Source organism: Muscardinus avellanarius, assembly GCF_963383645.1.
Source record: "Muscardinus avellanarius genome assembly, chromosome: 4".
NCBI classification, from domain to species: Eukaryota; Metazoa; Chordata; class Mammalia; order Rodentia; family Gliridae; genus Muscardinus; species Muscardinus avellanarius.
In genome coordinates this window covers 23,004,940-23,023,053 of record NC_137789.1, presented here as the reverse complement: position 1 = coordinate 23,023,053, position 18,114 = coordinate 23,004,940, and the positions used below count along the sequence as shown (strand labels likewise).

The following is an 18,114-nucleotide window of genomic DNA, read 5'->3' as shown; positions in this document are numbered from 1 at the left end:
AACAGAATCTCGCTCTTAGAAGATGAGCAATCCAAAAATGAACGCATAGTTTCTAATCTAGAAAAAAATATCCAACAGCAGGAATCTGACATGGAAGAAATATGGGCCCATCTTAAGAGAGCTAACCTAAGAATAATTGGAATAGAGGAGGGAAAAGAAAGTGAAACCAAAGGGATCAACAATCTCTTCAAGGAAGTAATAGCAGAAAATTTTCCAAATATAGAGCAAGAGGTTGATACACAGATCCAGGAAACTTATAGAACTCCCTTTAGACAGGATCGGAGAAGAGGATCCCCACGCCACATAATTGTCAAAATGACCAATGTGGAAGCCAAGCAGAGAATCTTAAAGGCAACAAAAACAAAGGGCCAAGTGACATTCAGAGGCAAACCAATTAGAATCACTCCAGACTTCCCAAACCAAGTCATGAGAGCCAGAAGGGCTTGGAGTAACATATTCCAAACTCTGAAAGAAAACAACTTCCAGCCAAAAATTTCCTATCCAGCAAAACTTTCTATCAAATTAGATGGAGAAATAAGAAGCTTCCATGACAAACAGAAACTGAAGGAATTTATGTCTTCAAAACCAGCGCTAGAGAAAATACTCAAAGAGATTAACTACAAAGAAGAAATAGGTAACACTCACCAGAACCAGAGAAACAAGATTTTCCATCCAACAGACAACTAAGATTGGTTATCTGTGGAGATTCATTATTTTTGTTAGTCTTTACCTATCTCGAAATGATATTGTTTGCCTTTATTGTTGTTAATTTTTAGGATTTCTAGTTGGAATATTAATATACCTTCAGATATAGCATTTGGAAATATTTTATCCAATTCTATTAGTAACTTTTAACTCTGTTTACATTGTCTTTGGATATACAATATTTTTTTTCCCTAGGGAGTTTGTATATTCTTCTGTTGCCTGTGCCATTGAAATCATAACCAAGAAATCACTGCCAATTTCAATTTTGTGAGGTTTTATGACCCAGATTTTCTTCTAAAAGTTTATAGTCTTAAGATTTATATTTAGGTCTCTTATCTATTTTGAGTTAATACTTGTATGTGGGTTTAGGTAAGGGTCCAATTTTATTCTTTTCCATGTAATTATTATTTTTCAACAATATTTAGTTAAAAGATTATTATTTCCACCACCAAATGTTCGTGGAAACCTTGTCAAAAATAACTTGACAATATAGGGAAGAATTTAGCTCAAGGCTTGTATTTAACTCCAATGGTTTATATATCTGCCTTTAGAACAGTATTACACTGTTTCAATTATTGTAGCTTTATATGGTTTGAAATCAGAAAATATATATCTGCTAGCTTTGTTCTTTTTCAAGATCGTTTTGGGTATCTAGAATTCATATTCCATATTAGGATAGATTTTTTTCTGAAAAATAAATATATTAATATATAATAGTTTCACCTAAAAAAACAGAAAAAAATATGCTCTGGTAAGAAAGAAAGCAAAAAGAAATATTGAAATGTTATCTTTAAGTTATCAAAAGCTTGGTATCAGACAAATGAAACTGTTATGTGAGATTAACATTTTTAATTTTGGATAAATTGCTATAATACTAGATGTCAACCACTAAGCCAAGCATGGGAAGGAGGGATGGGGAGGGAATGGGGTGGGGATCGGGTGGGGGCTGACTGGGCGATGTGTGCATGTATGTCTACAAAAGTTTGTATCCCAGTAAGATGTATGAATACAGTGCACCAATAAAATAAAATTAAAAAAAAAATAAAATAAAAAAAATAAATTAATAAAAAAAAGAATAGGTAAGGAAGACTTCTGCATTGCTAAACGTTATTTACCACTTGCAGAATTACAAAACAGCTCTCTATAATCAGAATTATAACACAAAAGGGGTGATATAGACAAATATGCATAGCTTTCCTTGGAAGGGCAGTATTTTCCTCTACATGGATCACTGACTATCTTTTTTTACTTAATCCCCAAATCTGGTACATGGTAGATGCCCCATAAACCCTTGCTAAATGGATGGATGTCCTATGCTTTCAGCATTAAGCTAGGCCCTTCCCATGGATCATCCCATTAATCTTTCCAACAACCCTTTAAGATAAACATTATTGTTATACTATTGATGAGAAACTAACTTACTGACATTATGTAGTTATTGTATCTTAAAGGTTGGGGTAAAAAACAGCAGAGGAATTTGATTCAGATCTATGATCAGAAAACTAACTCTCTCTCTCTCTCTCTCTCTCTCTCTCTCTCTCTGTCTGTCTGTCTGTGTCTTCTTTCCATTTTTCCATTTAATGTATGTCCTTTTTTATTTACCATCACTGGCCCATCTCCTTCCAAATCAAGAGATGTTTATATGTTATGTTGATCTAACATGCTTCCTTCATGAGCATAATGTTGGAGACCCTTGCTTTAGAAAAGCAAGTGCATAGTAGCACTCAGAAGAATCCAAGTGCAAATAAGAGACACTTGACACATCTCTCTGTAGCCTTGCAGATTAGCAGAGGACATTACCAACCTAGACTGCTGTGTCCACCTTAGGTGTTCCATTCCTAATTATCTGGATAAGAGAGCTAGATAAATTCAACCGTGTGTGTGTGTGTGTGTGTGTGTGTGTGTGTGTGTGTATGTGTGTGACAGAAACCAGGACAGGTTCACATTCATTGTGTGCTTCTTGTCATCCCCAAACACTCTAAGGTAGGCACTGGAATCCTGCCCTCTTTATAGGTGAAGCAAGCTAAAGTATAGGAAGCCGGCTTCACAAACTCACATAGTGATGCTGCAGCTCGGGGCTTGGCTGAGCCCTGGGACTGCTCCCTGTCACCTCCCTAAGTCACTCTCTCTCCTGTCTGCATGGCCCTTTCAGGCTTGCTCTACCATCAGGTCTGTTTTTGACAAATCTCTTTGCCATGATTATCATTTTAGCCTCCAAGGGTACAGAGCTTCCTAGACTTCCCAGGGCTCCCAGCCTTGCCGGGCTGATAACCACAGATCGGCTCAAGTCCCGGAAACTATTTTCTGGCCACTGGGCACTTGGGATGATGTGGGTACTTTACATTCACCCCGAGAGAAGCAGGGGCCAGAGAACAGGGAAAAAGAGTAGTCTTCTGAGGCCTGCAATAGGTGAATGTCAAAAAGATGTGGACCAAATGTTAATGTGAAATCATTCTCTCTGTTCCCTAAGTCCCCAAATAATTCCCAGCTTTCTTTGCTTTCCAGAAAATAGGCTTCCCTCGGAGTGAAGTGAGGGCATGTTTTTTGAAACCTCCATATGAGACTTGACATGAATAACTACACTGCGCTGCAGGGAGAAGGTGGTGATGCGTGGGTGGCTTGGTTTACCTACATTATTTCACTTAATCTTCATGACCCACCTCTGAGACGGGCACTATTACTATCCTTATTTTGGAAACTAGGAAGGGAGGCTAAATAACTTGCCCAGGTTAAGCACTTTGTGCAAGGTCCCAAGAAGCTGCAATTTACCAATAGCAGAGGCATTTCATGGAGACAACAGGGGCCACCAAAAGCAACATGGCAGCTGTGTGAAGCATACGCCTGATTCCCACACCCCTTTCCGCATGTCCCTTGGCAGAGAACCATGGGGAGTGGTGCCTTGTACTTCATAGGCACTGAGGCATGTGATCTTTAATTCTGAGCAACATACTACTCATCTTCTTCAAACCATTATGAAGCTATCTGTCCCCCAGGGCACTTTATAATGCTCATTCCCAATAAAGGATAACAGTGCGTTCAAATAAGATCAGGAAAAGGCTTTGCTGTTACTATCACACATGAAGGAACATTAAGCAGCTTTACCTGACGAAGGCCACTGCAATCAGGCAAATGCTTACTAACCAACCGGTCACTCTTTTGATCAGTTGACCCTATAAAGGCTTTTCTTATATGCTTAAAGGGAGGACTGAAAAATGAACACTAGATCCTTGTCCTCAGTGCCTTCCGGAGTTTTGGAATTTCATCCCAAAGGGCCATTAGTTCTAGTTGAGAGGAGAGAAAAAGTGCACTGAAGAACCACGCGTATACTTGTTAGGAGAACTTCACTCTGTTGCTAACTCAGCTTGAGCTACGCTTCAGCATGCTCTTTGTCTATTTAGACATTAGCAACTTGGTCAACAGGAATCTAAAATAATCTAGCTCAGCTTTTATAAAACATTCATTGTTTTATGAGTGTTGTATGAATGGAATATGTAAAACAGTAAGCGGTTCCGGTTTGGGTGACATGCCTCCCTCACACCAAAGCAGATCATCCCTGTGGCAGGCAAGGCTTCCACGGAACACAACTTTTGAAAACACCAACCAGTTTCTGCTCTAGGGAGGTGGAGTCAGGCATGCTGAGCTATTCAGGGCATTAGACTTCTGCCAGAGGAAAGGGAAGATCTGGATTGGACTGGGAATTATCAACATTTCTTTCCCCTGATAGCCTACCTTCAATTCTTTCTTTCTTTCCCTCTCTCCCCTTCCTTCCTTTCATCCTTCCTTCTCTCTTCTTTCTCTTTCTTTCTTCCTTTCTTCCTATAGTACTGAAGATTGAACCTAGAGCCTCATGCATACTGCTAGGCAAATGCTCTACCACTGAGCCACATCCCCAGTTGTCAGTCCTATCTTTCAAGGTGGTATTTGTAAACAAGGGAGGGTCACATGTAGGTGTTGGTCACAGGTACACTCAGAGGGCAGATGAGGTATGGAAAAGACCCTCTTCCTCCAACCCGCTGCCAGTGTGGAGAGAGATTCCCTCCATCTCACTGACCCCATTCCCTGGTTGAGACATTTGGTCAGAAGGGACTGTGAAGTTCATTATATTGTGCTATTTTCTGCTTACAAGTACCTCTTGACCTCCACCTATAATATTTGAATACTCTTGATCCAAATGAAGTCTTTGTACCTAAAAGGCATTCATCTTAGCCGAGCGTGGTGGCGCACGCTTGTAATCCCAGCATTCGAGAGGCTGAGACCGGAGGATCGTGGTTTGTGGATAGCCTCAGCTACTTAGTGAGGCCCTTTGCAACTCAGATTCAAAATAAAGAATAAAAAAAATAGAGCAGGGGTGTAGCTTGGAGGTCAAATACCCCTGGGTTCCATCCCTAGACCTGCAAAAAAAAAAAGAAAAAAAGAAAGAAAAGGCATTCATCTCAGGGGCAGTAAGTTAGTATTATTATGTTTCATTTCAGAAACTTGGAGCCTCTATGGGTGTGTACACAAAAGGATGACCCTCAGGAAACTGGATGACCAGAGGACAGGAATGGCAAGGGAACTGTCTTTCCACCAAGTACCCGTCTACATTGTCAGTCAGATACATGAGAATAGCTCACCATTCAGAAAAGTCAATAAACTTTAGCTAAAAGAACATAAGAAAAAAAATGATCTATATAGAAATCCTTCCTACTTGGATCTTTATCTTGATCCTGTAACCAAGTTGATTTGAATGATTTTATCTTTCTCGAGGATTGGTATGTTCTCATTTTCTTTAGGATATCCCAATCTCTCACTCTAAATATACTTTTATATTAGGCACTTAAAACCCAGTTTCCTCTATGTTATTATGGTTTGGATTTAAAATCTCCCCTAGCCGGGCGTGATGGTGCATGCTTGTAATCCTCACGTTTGGGAGGCGGAGACAGGAGGATCGCGCTGGTTTGGAGCCAGCCTTGCTGGCTTAAGAGACCCTGTTTTCAAAAAAAAAAAAAAAAAAAAATATATATATATATATATATATATATATATATATATATAAAATAGGAGTGTAGTCTGGAGGTAGAAGGGCTTTCAGGAACCCTAGTACCACCAAAAAATTAAAAAGAAAAAAATCTCCCCTAAACCTCATGTGTTGGTAATATAGCCAGGTGCAAAGGTCAACATGGTTAGAGGGGGTGAATCCCTGGAGTATGGCCATGGGCTGTATCTGTTCTTGCCTTCTCATTCTCCTCCTCCTCCTCCTCCTCCTCCTCCTCCTCTGCCTCCTCCTTCTCTTCTCTTCTCTCTCTTTCTCCTCTTCTCTTCTCTTCTCTTCTCTTCTCTTCTCTTCTCTTCTCTTCTCTCTCTCTCTCTCTCTCTCCTTCTCTTTCTCCCCCCACCCCCCAGTACCATGAGATGGGCATAGCTTTTCCCTCCTCTTGATGCCCTAAGGTCTTGTCATCCCCAGTTGGCTGACCATGGACTGACCTCTGAAACTGTGAAACAAATAAACTTTCTTCCTTTAAGTTGTGCTTGTCAGGTATTTTGGCCAAAGAGATAAGAAAGCTGACTAAAACACTCTGAAACCCACTTACGTTTGTTAACTATCATGGCTTACATGAGTCTGGAATTTATGACTGCTTTTAGAGTAAACCCATGCCAGAAAACATTAGCAAGAAGATGCTGTTCTGTTGTAAGGCCATGGGAAAGGCCATGGTAATGGGAGAGAAGGGGCGAAATGTCTTGGATACTGCATACTTTACCAGTTATGTCATGCTGTTTGAATGACTCACTGTAGATCTGATACTGATTTGGACAATGTTTCTTCAGCCACTTGCAGACATCCTGCTGGGTCCACAGAGCCACTGGTTTTGACAGCTTCACCGTAGCTGACTATAAATAAAGAAGGACAAGAAGGTCTGTTAACATCGGCCCCATGCCTAGAAAGCACTACTGTTGAAAGTCCTAGAGTGTGGCGAAGATTCTACCTGATTCCCTGAAGATAAATATCTGGCTCTTGTCATCTTTCTAATCTTTACAAACCTCAAAATTGCTAAGAGCCACAGAAAAAAGGAAGAAGGAGAAGGCCATGAAAGTTACACTATTTTTTAGTTATCATCTCTACTAGAGGAAAAAAAAACACCTCTGGGAAGTAGTGGCTTTTACTAAATAACAATGAGATATACTGAGGGCTGCTGAGAAAGTAATTTAACTTTAGGGTTAAAATAGTGCCTCCCCAAGTGCCTTTCTCTGTATTTTAAGAAGATACATGTCCCTTATCTCTGACATCCCTAGGGCCTCGTACAACATTTGCCCCAGCAGGTGTGAATAATCATTTTAGGATGGGATGTTATAGGATTTAGATACCTGCATACTAAAAAGTACCAGTCTGCTTGGGGGCTCTAGACTTGGGGTGGCCTGCAAAGTCAAGGAACATTAGTTATGCCACAGTGGGGAAGCAGAAAGTCAATCCTGCCAGCACGTGGGAAATGGTAATAGGATAATAAGAGTCATTAGGCTTTCTATAGAAGCCAGCTGGTCAGGTCCTTTCATAGTTCACCAAATCTTTCAGGAAAGTGTTTCTAGAGGAAAATAAAAGTAAAAATCACAGAGAGGAATGAAAGGCCCAGCCTTTGACAAATGGTGGATGGCGAGTACATCTATTAATAAGCATTGACTCTGTGCCAGTCAGATAGCAGCCTTCTTCCCAGATCTCAGAAATTGGTTTAGGTGAGAGTAAGGCTTCACTATTAATAACTTTTATCACCAAGGATCAGTGTTTTCAGAAAAGGTAGGACTATAATATTGATGGTTCTTGGAAGGGTCTCAAGTCGTACAAAGATCAGGCCATACACCTCATGGTCCCTCTTGCTAGGCATCATTTTCTCTCATTTCCCTTCCCATCGTTCACATTAAGGCAAGGAGAAAGCCTTAGTTAGGGAGGAGGGTGAGTCAGCACCTCTCAAACACTTGCTAACATGTTTTTATTGATTGACTTACTTATTTTTTGACCGAGAGAAGGCTTGCGTCAGCTTCAGAATCACACATAAAGCAGCAAACCTAGCATCTAACTACTACTGTTCTGCTTTTTATTACATTTACAGTTATCTTTGTTATCTAGCAAATAAAATATGGCATACACATTTTCCATTCTATAGTGATATCTAGTTTTCTAAAACAAATTTGAGTTCAAAAAAAGCTTACTGGTCTAATTTTAAGGAAAACAGTAAGAGAACAATCATACAGATGGTGAGAAGATAACAGTAAAAATAGCGAGAGGAGCCAGGCGGTGGCGCAAGCTTGTAAGCCCAGCATTTGGGAGGCGGAGACCGGAGGATCGAGGTTCAGCTACTTAGTGAGGCACTTTGCAACTCAGTGAGATCCTGTTTCAAAACTAAAAAGACTTAACAAGTAGGGCTAGAGGTGTAGCTCAGAGGTACAAAATAAAGCAAGAGATACATGGAAATGACTCGTTTGGGAAGTACAGTGCTCAGGTATTATTATTATTATTATTACTATTATTATGCTTCCATTTGAGTGACTTGTTGGGCTATTGCTTACAAAATAATCACAAACAATATTGCTTTTCACTTTGTATTATGATAATCTTTTTTTTTAACTGTGGCAGATTCTATTTGTTAGGTATAAATCAATACACACATGCACACACACATATATATACACACATACACACACATATATATATATATATGTATGTATAAAACACATGTTTTATATTTAATAGGACTAACATTATTTCCAGTGATATTTGGGTTGATGTTTGCATTCACTGAATTTCAGGAAGGTATGTGACTAAACTTACCAACAGAGTACAGTGGAATCGATGCTATGTTATAAAAAAAGATACAGTTCACCTGTAATCCCAGTACCTAAGATGCTGAGATAGGAGGATCATAGATTCAGACTACCCTCACCAAATTTATGAGACTCTCAGCAACCTAGCAAGACCCTGTTTCAAAACAAAAGGGCTAAGGATATATCTCAAAGTTAGAATTCCCCTGGGTACAATCCTAAGTATCAAGAAAAAAAAAAGTACAGTTTCTGCCTGGCTCACACTCCTAGAATTTATCCTCAGAACACAGTCACCATATGGTGAGAATGCCCAGGCCACAGGAAGAGACCATGTGTAGGAAGAGACCATGTGTAGGAGTTTGGGCCAATTCCTCCAGTTAAAGTCTCTGCTGATAGCAATCACCAACCCTTAGAACAAGCTTCAGAAAAATCTATCCACCATCCTTAAATCTTCTAGCTGAGGACACCGGACACTGTGACGAAAAGACAAGGCTTCCTTGCTGTGCTGAGTGAATTCCTGACTCACTTAAAAGGTGAGCACTGTAAATAATTTTCACATGTCACTTGGATTTAGGGTACTTTGTTGGCAATCCTAATAACTAGAACATTGCATTATATGCTCAGTGAGGAAAGTAGCTGCTATAACTTTGTGTTCCCTATAGGCCACAAAGCAATACTAGTAAATTAAAAAAAAGATATGATTACTTGTATCATTTCATATCATAATGTTCTGAAAGTAGGAATAAACAACAGGAAAATCCAGAGAAATTATATAAATACATGGAGATGGAATAACGTGTGTGTGTGTGTGTGTGTGTGTGTGTGTGTGTGTGTTGCAGGGATTGAACCTAAAGAGTTTTATCTCCAAGCTACCCCAAGTTCTATTTTTTATTTGGAAACAGGGTCTCGCTAAGTTGCTAAGCCTGACTTTGAATCTGTGATCTTCCTGTCTCAGCGACCCAAGTACTAGGATTACAGGTGTGTTCCACATCTGGCTGAATGATACTTTTGGAATAAGGACAGTATCACTGAAGAAATAAAGGGAAGAATAAAAAGGATCAAACTACCTTGAAACAGAAAAAAAAAATTTTAAATCAATAAAACTAGAGAATAAAAACAATACAAAGGTTAAAAAAAAGCTGTTTAAAAAGGAAACGACAATGCCTCGCATTGCATTTAATAGACACTCTGCGCATGCCCAGGGAATAAGTGAATGCGTTAATAACTTCCACAGTTTGTGTTGGCTGTCCATCAGGCCTGCCTTGCTATCTATCAGGCTGGGTTTTAGGTCCAGCCTGGTGGTTCTTCCCAACACCGTGTTGTGCTTACATGGTATCTAAACGAACATGGCTGCCTCTGGCTGACGCCCTTGAGCCCAGAGTGTGAAACCATATTGACTGCTTTCCTAATTTGGATGACAAAGGAGAACCTTGGGGCATGCTACCTGCAAATGAGTTCATGCTCTTTGTTGTTCTTTGATGTTGATGACGTTCAGATTTTTCTTTTTCCTTTTGGTTTCTCATTACTTCCTTTTCCTTGCAGGATTAGGAAGCTGGAATTTCTGAATCTTTTTGGTAGTGCGTTTACCACCATGTTTCACAAGTCAGCACCTCTGAATCTTTCCTGCTCCGAAAAATTTCCTCCCGATTAGCTGAATGAGTTTATAGCTGACACATCATTACCCTGAAACTCTTGCAAGTTTCTTGCAAGTAAAGCTAATCACATTTTTTGAAGACTACTATAAACCAGTCGCAGATGGCTGTAAATTAGGAAGGGAAAGTCAGGAGGATGAAGTTGCTTATTCGTCAATATATTAAACGTGCACCTTTCTGAAAGGTCATTCTTTAACTTGATCATTTCCAAAGCAACAGGAGAGAGACCCTCTGCACTACGACTAACCCATTCTGCTGGGCTTCATGTGGAGATTTATCCAAACCTGCCAAGTCAACTCCAAACACATCTTCACCAGCCCACTATGTACCCTTTTGTTATAAATTTTCCTTTCATCATAAATTCAGTGGTTCTGAGGCTAACGCACAATGAGCTGCTTCCCTTTTCCTCAAGAATATATTCTTACTAAGGATCTATTCAGTATCACTTGCTTGGACAGGAAATTCACAGCTTAAGCCTTTATGAACCCACAGCCATATGCCTCAATATAAATGGGCATAACAAATGCAACAGAGGCTAAAGTTTCCCACCATCAACCATCATTCAATCTCCTCCTAAACCAGGGGTGATAACAATATTGACCCTATTTGTTGGCTGATTCTCAGCCTTGGCTGTATCATGAAATGGTTTTTAGTTTGCTACATGTGAACTTGTCAAGAGCCACAATGACTCCAATTCTTTCTGGATCCTCAGAGCCAATCTTCATTTGTTCAGAATGAACTGCTCTTCCCGTAGCACCTGGGTGAGCCTCCACCTCATCTCCAACACCACGCCCAACGGCAATCAGAGTAGGGGAGAGAATGCCATATCCCAATGGCTTTTAGGAGCTTGACCTTTATTTCTGTGTGCACCTTGGAACAATAAGGAGAAGCACACGTTAAAACTCCATGTACAGAACTGAACCTACTGCCCATGAAAGGTGGGAACAGGAGGCCGGAGGTGCCACATTCTTCTACTGTTCTCAACTTTCAACTCTCTACATCCATCTCTAGATGATCATTTTCTCTGATATGCTGCCAGGCCTACTTCTCTCCACTCCCTAGTAGAGCCCTAAACTGAAATAATAAAAATAGTCACAAAGCAAATAGATAAAGCATTTCACATTTACTAGAAACAGGAAACTGATAAGGAAAACAAAAACATTCTGCCCAAAGGTGAATATTAAAAAAAAAAAAAATTTTACCTGTTTCTTTTTCTTCTATCACATCATGCCAGGATTTACAACCCTGAAGACAATTTTGTTTTGTTTGCTGCCCTAAAAGAGGCCTGCGGCAGTTTATAATAGTAACCGCTATGCTTTGCAACACCAAGCAGAATTTCAGGCATTTCCTTTCTGAAATGGTCCTGGCCTTTCCACAGAAAAAACAAGCACTTCAGAAACCTTTAATTTCTATTTAACAGGAAGGCTTTATGCAAAATACACATTGCAGAGAAAAAGGTTGCTTGCAAATTAGCATCTGTTTTCAAATTATTCTTATTTTAATTTACAATATACAGCAATAATTTCAGATATGTTCTATAATAATTTCTGATTTGTGTTTAACTGAATCCTTACACATTCAATTTTAAGTTCTCCAAGGTAAACCTGAAGCTTTTCTGCTAAGCAGTAAAATGATTAAATGCTTTAAGGAAGTTTGGTATTGAAAAAACGTATTGCAAAATGCCTTTAAATTTTATTATGTAATTTAATAATTCCTTATCTTTTTGCCATATAAATTCTCTTTTAATTTCCTTGGTTTTGATTTATAAGGAAACACTGCAATTTAAACTCCCAATTGTTGTACAAACTCTTAACTAGATGAGCTTATATGAGGCCTAATCAGTTGGTTGTGAAAAAAAAATACAGAATTCTTATATTGTTTACATCCATTGGCAGGATGAAGTGAGCCTTATGGCCGAAACCCACAAAGTTGTAAACGTATCTCAGTCCCCGATTATGAGCCAGCGCCTACAAGCTGCGAGAAATGCCTTCTCTTACCATCCATCACACAGCATCCTTTCCTTAGTTCCCTGCCCTATATTTTCTACCATCTAACTCAGAACTGTAGAAAGAGGAAGAAAAGGGGAGCAGGAAACACACAATCAACTAACTACTGATGTCTGCTTTAACAGCTTTTAACGCTTCATTTTAAATGAATAACCATTTAAAAATTTTAAAGGCATTTTATTCATTTATGTAAAAAAGAGAACATAACTATGAAGCACAAAAGGGCTAGTTCCCAGAGTAATCAGCATTTGCACTAATTAATTTTTAAATACTAGCAATGCCCTTTTCTGCCAATCTCACTCTTTCATAGAAGGAAGTGGTCAGAAAATCTGAAGCCATGTTTGGCCTGTTGTATTCTGTTTCCAGGGTAGCCTATGGAATTCTTTTCATGGTCTTTCTTGGGTTTGGCCCAAAATATCTTATGATGGATTAAGCTGTTAAAATTCACACCTTTTAAAGACAAGGCATCTCACTGTTTCCAGGTAAAAGAGGAGCACAGTTCCTCATGGGTGAATGCAAGAGAGATACATGGTGTGTTATTTGACATTCTTTCATTTTTACTGCTTTCTTATCACCCGGACCACTTCATGCTTCCAATATTGTATCTTCGGGGCAGTGTTTTCAACTCCTAAGTAGCACTAATGGGGAATCAAGCGTGGAAACTATTCCAAAAACAGTGCAGCATCTCTGGTGTTTCAACTATTCACCATGTGGCAGCAGTCGTAGACCTTTACTTTCCATTCGTTTCCACAGGACATTGTAGCTCATTCATGTCCTTCAGAAGGCAGTATCCTAAATATGTTGACTACAGAAATGAAATCTAGTATTGAAATGTCTAAATCCTTATTAATTACTGCGCCACATGATTGGCTCTTGGTGTATTGGTGGAAATCTAGAACTCGGAGTGTTCTCCAAATGAATTACTACCAAACTAGAGCTTTTCCATCCTGAAGATGGATTTTTATGAATCTCAATTTTATTTTGCATCTTTCAGCTCATCATTTGAAATCCTTATTAACCATTGTATTGGATATTCTCCCATACTTAAATTGTCTATGTTAAAAAGGCTCTTTGATGCCTTTAGTAATTTTTAAGAATGTAATAGTCCTGCCGGGCGTGGTGGCGCACGCTTGTAATCCCCGCGCTTGGGAGGCGGAGACAGGAAGGTCGCTCAGGTTCGAAGCCAGCCCTGCTGGCTTAAGAGACCCTGTTTCCAAAAATAAAATATAAAATAGGTCTGGGAGTGTAGCCCAGAGGTAGAAGGGCTTCCAGGAACCCCAGTACCATCCCCTCCCCCACAAAAGAACATAATAGTCCTGTAAATACTAATAATTTGAGGTCTGCTCTTCCAAGACATCATTGTGGTGGTGACATTAGAAGAGAAAAAAAAAAGACAAATTTAGCCTGATATAGTACTTTTTCTTAGTTTTCTCTCACTGAATTTTAGTGATAAAATTTTCCATTCCTCAATGCCAAGAAAACCACAGACTCACAGAAATTGAAAGTTTGAAGGAATTGAGCAATCAATTGTTTCAAATTTAAATCAAATATAAGAATCCAATCTACTATAAGACATCTCAAATAGCAGTTTGTAGACTTAGACTATGATAACTATATCAGGGTATGTGTGTGTGTGTGTATGTGTGTGTGTGTGTGTGTGTGTGTGTGTGTGTGTGTGTGTATGTATAAATGGTTACATTTGGATAAAGAATAAGTGTCCCCTAGTTGAAAAATGATTATACTTCTTTCTTTGGTTGCTCTCTTTTTTGCTATACAAAATTTGGAAGAAATATTGATCTAGATTCTAAACTCTTCATGAAAATTCACAATATCAGAAGATATGTCTTGTGAAACAGTCCACTCATTCTAATCAGTACTAATAGAGTGTTCTTTTGTACTGAAATTAAAATTGGTCTTCCATCATCTTTCTCACTAGTTCACGAATCCTTTAGAAAAAAAAAAGCAAGATAAATGTCCTCACCACTCACTCAATAATATCCACTCCACATATCACATCAATGCTCTCCATTGGGTCTCATGACTTTTTTTGTTATCATAGTATAGGCTGATGAATCCCAAATTATGTCTCCAGCCCAGCCCTTTCTCCATGCTACATATTTTTTTTGGGGGGGGTGGTACTTGGGTTCCTGGAAGCCCTTCTACCTCTGGGTTACACTCCCAGACCTATATTTTATATTTTATATATTATTTGGAAACAGGGTGTCTTAAGGCAGTGAGGCTAGCTTCGAACCTGCGTGATCTCCTGTCTCCGCTTCCCAAGTACGGGGATTACAAGCATGCGACACCACATCCGGCTCATGCTACATAATTTTATACGCAACTGACCAGCTCACACTTCCCTTCATGTATTCAATATGTAAACACCTCAAACTCACTGTGTCCAACATGGAAATCCTATTCTCCCCCCCCAAACTGTTACATCACTTTTAACATCTCATCTGATAGAAACTTCCTCTTGTTGCTAAAGCCCTAAAGCTAAAGCTTGAATTCACCATAGAATCCTCTCTCTTATATTCCACATCTAACCTATTGGAGAAACCCGAGGATTCTACTTTGAATACATCACACTCTAATCTCTCAATCTCCAACACTGCCACACTTCTGATTAGAAACGCTATCATGCTACACCTAGAGTTTTACACCTTGGCATCTAATGCACCTAACATAGTATTCTGGTCTTTCCTTCATTTCATTTTAAACCTTTAAAATGGCTTACAAGGCCTCACACAATCCGGCTACCCAATCTCTTTGATGTCATGTTTATTACTTTCCTCCTAATATAACTTGGTCCTACCATAAGAAACCCTTTAGTATTGTTCAAAGATGCCAACAATGCCCATTTTTCAGTTAATCTGGAATGCTCTTCTCGCAGATCCTGCCACAGCTAATTCTTCATTTCCTTTGGGCATTTTGTTCAAATGTTCCTTCTCAGCCCTGTCCTGATCTCCCAATTTAATAATGCAGCACTCTTCTCTCTGGTGCTTCCAATACTCATTACCTCACCCTACTGCTTCTTTCTCCATGGAAAGTACCACATAACACACTACATAATTCACTTATTTTATCTATTGTTTATTATTTGTCTCTTTTCACTGTCTCACACCCTGCACAAGGGCTAGGGTCATTTGTATTTTGTGGAGAATCCCACACTTGAGTACAGTGCCGGGCACAAGGCAGGCACTCAGTAATTATCTGCTGAACGAACGAAAGAACTGTCTGGTCCATCAGCCATCGCATATCACAGCTCCTCTGTCCTTTGAGTGTCAGAAAACTGGTTGACGTCCCAGCTGTGCTCTTGACATTCTCTATTTGGGACTAAAGCAGCCTTTCTTCCCGTTAGATTTCTTTCATATTGAACCCCAAATGCAGAGGTAGCCTAGAACTATAATTCCAGATCCTTGATTTTTTTCTTCTTTTTTATTTCGATTGACATCGAGAGTGATGTCCTGAAACAAGCTCAGCATCTTGGATCATGCAGACCTGGGATGAAGGCCAGCTCAGCATTTATAAGCACTGTGGACCTCGGCTTGACCACAAAACCTTTCTAAACATATATCTCAAGATACTGCACATAATTCCTACCTGTGTTTGGGGGAAGGATTAGAAATGGTTTATCTATAGCACTTCCCCAGTGCCTACCACACGCAATGTATACCCTGATATCTCTGGAATGGCATTAGTATGCTCTTCTGCTGGATTTTCAAGCCTGTCCTGGGGAAACCAGAAACTGGAGACCAAGTGACTTGCTGGGTTTTTTGTTTGTTTGTTTGTTTTCGTGCTTGGGATTGAATTTAGGGGCATTCTACCTCTGAGCTATACCCCCAACTCTATTTTTTTTAATTTAGAAACTGAGTCTCACTAGTTATTGAGAGCCTTACTAATTTGCCGAGGCTGGTGCTCCCACACCTGGCCAAGTAACTTGAATTGTAGGTATGGGGAGATGATGTTAAGTATAGTCAGCTGAGCCTAAAAGAAGGGGGAGAAGATTTTTTAAAAGACACCAGCAGCAAAGAGACATAGCTGGGCATGGTGGTGTACTCTTGTAATCCCAGAATTTGGGAGGCTGAGACCTGAGGATCATGGTTAGTGGACAGCCTCAGCTACTTAGTGAGGCCCTTTGCAACTCAATGAGACCTTATTTCAAAACAAAGAATAAAAAATAGTGCAGGGGTTTCATCCTTAGACCTGCAAAGAAAAAAAAAAATAGAAAAGATAGGCATAGGACAAAATACAGGTAGGCATAGAAGAAAATAAAGGTAGACACAGGATGAGAGAGAGAGAGAGAGAGAGAGAGAGAGAGAGAGAGAGAGAGAGGAGTGAGAGAGGAAGGAAGGAAGGAAGAACAAAAGGGGAGATAAGCCAGGTGTGGTGGAGCACACTTGTAATCTCAGCATTCCAGAGGCTGAGACTGAGGATCATGGTTCGCGGCCAGCCTTGGCTACTTAGTGAGGCCCTTGAAACTCAGTGAGACCCTGTTTTAAAATAAAGAATAAATAAAATAGTGCAGGGGGTATAGCTCAGAGGAAGAGTGCCCCTGGGTTCCATTCCCAACACTACACACACACACACACACACACACACACACACACACACGCGCGCGCGCGCGCGATAAAGATAAAGCCAGGTGTGGTGGAGCACACTTCTAATCCCAGTACTTGAGAGGCTGAGACAGGAAGATTGCAGCTTTGAAGCCAGCCTCAGTGACTTAGTGAGGCCCTCTGAAGCACAGAGAGACTGTTTCAAGCTAAAATAAATAAATAAATAAATAAATAAATAAATAAATAAATAAAGGGCTGGGGATAAAGCTCAGAGGTAGAATGCCCCTGGGTTCAATTCCCAGTTCTATAACAAAAGAAAAAATAAAGACAAAGATAGCATATCAAAAGAGATAAATGGATACTCCAAAATTTTATAGAACTATATAGGATGTCACCTGTGACTTCCAGTGGGAAGTAGTCCATTGGTTTTCCCCTGAGACTCTGAGTCAGCTTTGTCTTATCTCCAGGGACAGTCATATTCAAAGTGTCCTAATCCCACAGCAACATGTTGCATAATTACCCAGGCAACTATAGAGCTGTTTATAAAGGTGTGTTATCCAGATGTATATAGATGCTAGTGCTGGCAAGCTGCGAAGTAGATGCTTGTAGGCAGTGCTGGTGAGATACATGCCGCTGGGCATCAGGGCTTCTAACAATAAAACCTCATAGAAGGAATAAAGAGACGTGCACAGGCAGTCAACAAGAAACAGGATGTATCTGGCATGGTGGATGGCTCTAGTTATCAAGGCCTGCTCTTCCAATTGGCCCAGATTGTGCCGCCTGTCAAGAGAAATAAAGGGGAAGAGGATCACACTGTACTTTGTGTCTGTCTCAGTACAACAGGAAAGCCCATCACTCATCCCAGAGTTGAGCATGCCCTGTGGGGGATGCAGCGTGTGCAGACACAAAGGAGCACACACGCTGAGCTCAGATCTTCTGAACAAGCCCCCGAGTAAAGGCTGGGTAAAGAAACATGTGATGGAAGCAAAAATAAAAACAAATATGAACTCTAAAATGTCTATTGATCACCATCATCTTGTACTTCTACAATTCCTTTGAGTAACAAAAGATTGAAAACAAAAATGTTTTCAGTGCTAAATGGACCATGTGCAACACTTCTGGAGTTCCTCTGTCATGATTTAGCATCTATTTCCCCACCTTTTGAATCTGGGGGACAAGGAAGAGCTATGTGGCTTCCTTTAACAGAAGGACACAACAGAGGTGATGAGGGGGCAGGTCTGAGCTTTCAAGAGAATGCAATGCTTGTATGTGTTCCTGTTCTTCTAAAATCCCCATGAGAACACAGATGGCCGAGCCTGACCAAACCTGGCCAGGAAAGGTGACCAGGGCACCTACTGATATCATTCCAGACTCAGTATGAGACAGGAAGTTGTAACAGACTAT

At 40.0% G+C, this 18,114-nt stretch overlaps 1 protein-coding gene across 1 annotated transcript in view; it reads right to left on the bottom strand.

Annotated features, from left to right (window-relative positions):
- SAMD12 (sterile alpha motif domain containing 12) overlaps positions 1 to 18,114 on the bottom strand; it is a gene marked incomplete at both ends in the record, with an annotated part of 194,099 nt that overhangs the window by 62,030 nt on the left and 113,955 nt on the right. The window contains one exon of the mRNA XM_080694739.1: positions 6,444 to 6,573. Within this exon, the coding sequence (XP_080550865.1) occupies positions 6,444 to 6,573 (130 nt within the window). The remainder of the gene's footprint in view (positions 1 to 6,443; positions 6,574 to 18,114) is intronic.